Genomic DNA, 6933 nt, shown 5'->3' on the forward strand with positions numbered 1-6933 from the left:
ACTCACAAACACCGGAAGAATCTCCAGGGAAATGTCATTTGAACTTTATTCATTCAACAAACACTAAACAAGTACCTATCATGTGTTCACCATACAGAATGGGTAAGAGGTCTGAGAAATACTCTGTTAGGTCCCTCCCAGTTTCAGCTGCTGTTCTCAAATTGGTACACCATGCTTTCCAGTAAGGATCTGTAGACAGCTTGGGGGTCTCCTCTTCTTAGATCCATCCAACATCCCTTTGCTTCCTTCTGTATCCTTCTGCACAGATGCTGGTATATGGGTCTTGAGGTATTGATGACTCATTCTTACTGGCTCATACTTTGGGGTCCTTGGGAGATACCTTGACATACTAGGTTTGATGCGGGTGTTGCATGTGAATATTTGGTTTCACTCTCTTACTTGCTCTTTTGTTTTTTTATGAGAAAGATCCAAAAAGTACACTGCTGCCACTGTTGTTGCCATCTTCCTAAAACCTTGTCAGAACAGAGTTGGACCAAGGTTCTCTAAAACAACAGTCATCTCTAGGAAATAATGACTCATCCCTCTCACTTTTGGGAATCTTTGTTTCCTGGGGCCCTCAGCCCCACCCTGTGCCAGGGTGTGTTGTGGAGGTTAGCAGATGCTGATATGCAGAATTCTAAGGGATAAGATCTAATGACTTAGTCCTCAAGTCTGACCTCTTTGTGAAATGGAAGGAAGGAAGGCATCCCCTAGAATACCTCCTACAGAGAGGACAAAGATTATTGGCAGGAAGTTGGAGTCATGCTAACAAGGAGACTTATCACAGGCTTCAGGGAAGATGTTTCATAGCAGTGCTGTTTTCTCAGAAGGTCCCCTGAGTCACAGAGCTTGGAGTGATAGGCCCACATGGGTTGTCTTCCTAGGCAAGCTGCTTTAGGAGTCCATAGACTGCGTTTTGCTAAGTATTATCTGCAGACTACATACTCGGAATCACCTGGGATGGGGGCAATCTATGTTTGTCCTTGTGTCCTTTCCAAAATTGTAAATCATGGGGAACTAAAGAAGGTGACTCTCAACTACTGAGAGGGATCCCACCAGGGCACCCACGAGCACCCCGATGCCCACAGCACACGTACCCCACTCACAAGGTTGACCCAATTTCAGACTTCAGTTTTAATGGTTAAAGCTGCCTGTGGGAGCCAGGATGGAGCACTCTCTCACTCGGCCCTCACTTTGCTCCACCTCTCCCTCTTCTTCCACTCCTCTCCTGCCTCCCACGCTCCCACGGCCTCCACGCCCCTGCTCCTCCTCCAGGTACAGAACTGGCTCAGGGCTGGCATTCTGCCAGGAGAAAGTGGGCCTCCTTCCACCAGGCCTAGTTCAGTTCGTTTAACTCGAGAGGGCTGGAGGCAGTGAGGCTCTCGGAAGGGCCGGGCTCCTGAGCGGCGGGGCCGCCCCTCACGGTCTGGCCCAGGCTGCCCCCGCGGCGGGTACTGGACGCCTCGGAGCCCGTGCCCTCCAGCAGCTTGGCGACGAAGCCCACGCCCGCTGAGCGTAGCAGGCCGCCGCCGGCGCACGCGTACAGCACGGGGTTCACGCTGCTGCTCAGGAAGGCGAGCGCGATGAGTACGTTGCGGGCCAGTTTCAGCCGCTGCCCCACGAGCCCCGACCCGGAGGCCTGGCCGGCCAGCGCACGGGCGGCCTCGGCCAGGTTCACCACGTGGTAGGGCAGCCAGAAGGCGGCGAAGGCCAGGATGATGAGCACCACCAGGCGACCAGTGCGGCGGCTGCGGCGGAAGCGCCGGGCCTGCAGCCGACGCCCTATGTCGGAGTAGCTGGCCACCACAGCCAGGAAGGGCAGCAGGAAGCCCGTGACGGCCTCGAAGATTAGATGGAAGGCCTGGTGCTTCTTGCTGGGGTACTTCGGAGAACACAGGCTCATGTTGTTCGTTTTCGAGGCCACTACTGTGCGGTACACGAGGACGGGTATGGCCAGCAGAAAGGACACCACCCAGATGCCTGCCAGCACCCGCAGGGCCATCGCCTTGGTGCGTAGCTTCTGGGACACAAAGGGGCGGGCCACTGCCAGTGAGCGGTCTAGACTCATGGCTGTGATAAGCAGGACACTGGCGTACATGCTGACTCCACAGACATAGTGGCACAGGCGACAACCAGCCAATCCAAAACTCCAGGTGCCTTGGGCCAGGAAGTGAAGGAAAAAGGGAGCAGTGAGCAATACGGCCAGGTCGGCCAGGGCCAGGTTCAGCACCAACAGGGCAGTGACAGAGCGCTTCTTCATCCTTTTCAAGATGCTCCACACCACAAAGCTGTTGCCGGGAAGCCCCACAGCCAGCGCCACTGACAGCAGGATGATAGCCAACAGAAAGTTGAACCCTACACCTAGTGAGGGGGATGCTGCAGATGTAGTGTTCATGGCTGTCGGGAGGACCTGGAGAGTGAGGGCGGACAAACGCATGAGAGTAGAGGACCAAGGGTTTCCTGACACCATGGACACGCCTAGACTGAGAACTCTAGTCTGTCTCCAGGGTCAGCAGCATCAGAGGTCCCCCTGAAATATACTGCCCCCATCGCTGCAGACTGACATCTTAAAGGGATCTGGTTGAGTACAAAGACTAGTTTCCTAACTGGGTCATGGGGCCCCTTCCTGCCCACAGACCCAATTGCAAAATATACAGTGACCACAGCAGCAGCAGGAGCAGCAGCAGCATTTCCAGACCTTTTCAGTCTCCTCCCCTTAGGAGACCCTAAAGCCCAGAACCAACCTGAGAGTTCCTACCAATGCTGCACCCCTTGAAAGGCCAGCTTTCTTGCCCCCTGCCAGGCCCTCATCCCCTCAATCCCATTAACTTTCCCAATCACCTGCCTACTGTCCCCAGAGATGCCCAGGGTCAACCAGGAATAACAGGGAGGGGAGGAGTTAGTGGACAAGTGACAAGGAAAAAGCCTCCCAACTTTTACACTGGTCAGGCTTTCTTTGGAGATTCCTTTGCAATCACCTGCCTACTGTCCCCAGAGATGCCCAGGGTCAACCAGGAATAACAGGGAGGGGAGGAGTTAGTGGACAAATGACAAGGAAAAAGCCTCCCAACTTTTACACTGGTCAGGCTTTCTTTGGAGATTCCTTTGCACCTTCTTTCATGGCTGCACACTGTCCCACCACCACCACAACCACTGCTGTTCCCAGGATACTTACTTACAAGCTTTGACAGGAACTGGTTGGAAGCTGATGCCAATCCCAGGGTCAGGGCAAGGTGCTGTAGCCTATCCCTGGATCTGTCCCACTGCCAAGGGCCTGGCCCCCAGTGTAGGTGCTGTTTGCTAAGTCAGCCAGAGAGGAAGTACCGTAGAGCAGAGGACAGGGAAGACGCATCTTCCTGAGGGTGGGGCTGAAACCCCTACCCACTCCCTTCACTAGGAGGGGGGATAGTCTGTGTTCCAGGGCAACCCAGAAGGGTTTCTTTGAGGACTCCTCAGAGGTGGAGCCAGATGAGAAGAGACCAGGAAGGAGCAGTGAGAAGAAAGAGAGGTGTGGGGAGTGAGTAGGCTGGGTGTGGTCTCAAGATGCAGGTCTAGACTGGAGAATTAAACAAAGTAGTGAATGGTATCATATAGGAGAAGGAGGCATGGTAGCCAGAGAAGGGAAATGGGCTCAGATTGAGAGGCTACAATGCTGATATCTTTGTTTGTTTGTTTGTTTGTTTTGCATTCATAATGTAGTTTTTCTTTTTTTTTTTTTTAATTAATAGGAAGTGTAGGTTGGAGCTGTGACTAGGTCCTGGGTCTGGGTTTGGGTTTGATAACATCATGATTTAAAGAGGGCATGTCAGTAAATTGCCGAAGGGGGCAGCACTCTGTTCTTGGCTTCAGTTCAAGCTATGATCTAGGTTGTGTGGCCATCTTCCAGCACCCCCTTTCCTCGCCTTATTTAAAGGGATTGGTTCCATTTAGGTCAACCAATTCTCCATTCTCTTTGGTAGAAGCCAAAATCCAAATGGTCTCCTTGGTATCACAGAGAATGCCAATTACTTCCCCTTTCCCCAAACCCCTGCCTTGTGCTTGCCCATGTGATTGCCTTGCTGAGTCTGGATTTAAGATCTGGGCAAGGGGATTGGCACCATCTCTTTCCTATCTTCCCACAGCCTTCTATCCAATTCCACTTTAGACACACAGAGAAAGTTGAGGCCGAGCTAGGCAGGCTGAGCATGAGGAGCAGGAGTGAGAGAGCAGGAACAGTGATGCCTCATGCCTACCCTGCCAAGAGGGGAAACCAGGGGAAACCAAAAATGGTCACCTTCCCCATTTCCTGGACAGAGGAACATCTCCTTTCCTTGAAGTCTCCTGCAAAAGCTAAGAACTAAAAATTCCTGGTGGGTTGTGGTGGTTCATACTGGTAATCCCAGCACTTTGGGAGGCTGAGGGGAGCGGATTGCTTGATGTCAGTAATTTGAGACCAGCCTGGCCAACATGGTGAAACCCCGTCTCTACTAAAAATACAAAAGTTAGCTGGGTGTAGTGGCAAGTGCCTGTAGTCTCAGCTACTTGGGAGGCTGAGGCAGGAGAATCACGTGAACCCAGGTAGTGGAGGCTGCAGTGAGCCGAGATCGTACCACTGCACTCCATGTTGAGTGACCGAGCGAGACTCCATCTCAAAAAAAGAAAAAGAAAAAGAAAAGAAAAGAAGAAACTAAAAATTCCTTCCTTCAATCTGACCATGGGCCTTCCTGTTTCCCTTTCAACTCTCACTTCTCAGGAAAGATGCAAAGTGTCATGGTGGTCACTGAGATCCCTTAACCTTTCCAGAGCCCCCACTTGCTCTGCCTGGAGAAAAGCCAGAGCAGAGTTGACCTCGTAGCTGTCAGAGGATATGATGAAAAGCAATGGGCAGAAACCGCAGCAAGAACTGAAGTCTGAGTTAAGGAAGGGCTTTCTGACCGCACTGGATGTCAGAGATGGGGAATATGCAACAAAGGAAGTTAGGGAACCGCTGCCCAGCGCACGAGGACAGAAAGAATCCCGTGAGGCCTGTATTTGGGGACAGAAGCTCCAGGGTCAACCAGAGATCCCTTCAGACAGACACTGGGTTGTCCTTGCCTCCCCTCCCAAGTTGTTCCCCACCCGCATCTACCTTGATGGCCTTTCTTCCCCATACCCAGGACCAGGCACTCTACGCATACTCCCTGCTGTTCTAGCTCACAGATGCTAGTTCATCCCAGTTTTGGTGGCCCCAGCATGACCCTGGGGACTGGGTTTCTTTTGCTCTGTTTCGACTTCCGTCTGGGAGGCAGGGAGGTATGAGCAGTCACTAAAGTAGAGCCTGGTCAGGGTAGCCACTTGAGTGGCCAACCATTTCAGTTTGTTGGGAAACCGACAGGGCTGGGACAAGCGATTTTCAGTGCTAAAACTGGGAAAGTCCTGGGCCAACTGGGATGAGCTGGTCACCTTAGTGACCACAAGTGTGTACCTGTGGATGTCCCCTGGAGAGAATCCCATTCTACATCCCTCAATCAAAGGTGTCAGGATCTAGAACCATTTTTAGACCTAGATATGGATTCCAAAAGGTGGGGGCAGATAAGTATTGGGGAAGGGGCCAGGAATAGCTAGCAGCATCTTGGAAGGAGCCCAGACTTGGCAAAGAAAAAAAGAATAAGTGGCACTTTTCTGAAAAATTATTCCTGTCCTCTAAATATTCCTGCCATTCCTCATACCCCCTGATGGCCAGCCTCCAAACTTCCCAGACCGAGTGCCTGCTCCTGGGCTCCTTTTCACGTCAGGTGGCCTTTGCAGGGAGGAACAGATGGTCAGGGAGGAAGGTAAGTCTCAGACTCCCAGGGCCCCTACATCACTGTCCACTCCTTGTGTGCCTCTCTCACACCCACTGGACCAAACACAAGACAGGCAGGAAAACTTTCCTTTCAAACCCCACAGATTCAGTTTCCCCTTCAGAGCCATTTCCTCCCCCAGAGGCTTTTATAAGCCTCAGAGAATGGATCCCATTCCTACCCCTCATCCAAGCTCCCATACTTCTCCTTCCATTTTCTCCTTTATTTCCAGAGTGGTTCTATGGATTGGCCTGTGGTACCAGGGCACCTGGACTGAGGAGGGCAGGTCAAGATGCCACTGAAGGCCAGCACTGCCCAGCCCTGGCTTGACCCAGAAGGGAACTAGGTGGCTTCAGTACAACTCAGGCATGAAGAACCACCAGGGGAGGCACACTTAAGTCATCATCTAATGGCTTCCCAGTGTATTTCACAATAACAGCTATTAGCAACAAGTAAGCAGTGCTGGCATATGGGTACATGCCAACTTGCAAGCACGCAATAGTCCTTAACAGGGACCATCACCACCCTCATAATCCCTCAGTGTGGAGACGCCTGGGCCTGCCTGAGGTGTATAGTAATACTACCCAGTCAGAGCCAAACTCTAGTCAAAGAAGGGTCCCCAAATGTTCCAGAGCACTGAGCTCCAGAGGGTGAGAGGATGGAAAGGGAGAGGGAAGGGCAGCAGGTTGTAGGGTTTGGTGTCAAAGGTCCCATTCCGGACAGTCCTTCTCCATCCCACCCCCCGGGTCTCCATTGCCACGGCCCTGCCCCACCACTTTCAGCTGAGGGGTAGTTCGGAGCTCCATGGTCCCCTCCCTAGAGCGGCCGCCCCCTCGGGCCTCCCCGGAGCCTTCGAAGAGCCGCGTGAGGAAACGGGGACCTGCCCGGGGCAGCAGATCTCCAGCGGTGAAGACGTACAGCACCGGGTTGACGCTAGAACTGAAGAAGGCCAAAGCCGTAGTTCCTGCTCGCGCCGCCTGGCCAGCCCCGCCCAGCTTCGCCAAGGTCCCTTCTGGTGGAGCCAGCGCGGCGGCTGCCTGCAGAAGGTTGACCGCGTGGTAGGGAGCCCAGAGCAAGCCGAAGGCAAGCACAATGGCGCTCACCAGCCGGCCCACCCGTGCCCCATGCCGCC

The 6933-nt window shown here is 53.2% G+C and overlaps 2 protein-coding genes across 5 annotated transcripts in view; both read right to left on the minus strand.

Annotated features, from left to right (window-relative positions):
• Window positions 1-22: 22 nt before the first annotated feature.
• Window positions 23-6787, minus strand: LTB4R (leukotriene B4 receptor). Of its 4 annotated transcripts, none has more exons than XM_011930747.1 (2): window positions 6686-6787; window positions 23-2410 (listed from the first exon to the last, which is right to left on the minus strand). In XM_011930747.1, exon 2 carries the CDS (start codon window positions 2393-2395, stop codon window positions 1337-1339), a length of 1059 nt encoding a protein of 352 aa, XP_011786137.1. In that variant the 5' UTR covers window positions 2396-2410; window positions 6686-6787; the 3' UTR covers window positions 23-1336. The 4 variants fall into 4 exon arrangements, with proteins under 4 accessions (XP_011786137.1, XP_011786138.1, XP_011786135.1 ...); XM_011930748.1 differs by lacking the exon at window positions 6686-6787 and adding an exon at window positions 3176-5654; XM_011930745.1 differs by lacking the exon at window positions 6686-6787 and adding an exon at window positions 3180-3566.
• LTB4R2 (leukotriene B4 receptor 2) overlaps window positions 6209-6933 on the minus strand; it is a 1693-nt gene continuing 968 nt past the window's right edge. Inside the window, exon 2 of the mRNA XM_011930957.1 lies at window positions 6209-6932. Within this exon, the coding sequence (XP_011786347.1) occupies window positions 6503-6932 (430 nt within the window). The 3' untranslated portion in view covers window positions 6209-6502. The remainder of the gene's footprint in view (window position 6933) is intronic.

This window comes from Colobus angolensis, unplaced genomic scaffold (assembly GCF_000951035.1).
Source record: "Colobus angolensis palliatus isolate OR3802 unplaced genomic scaffold, Cang.pa_1.0 Scaffold88, whole genome shotgun sequence".
Classification (NCBI taxonomy): Eukaryota; Metazoa; Chordata; class Mammalia; order Primates; family Cercopithecidae; genus Colobus; species Colobus angolensis.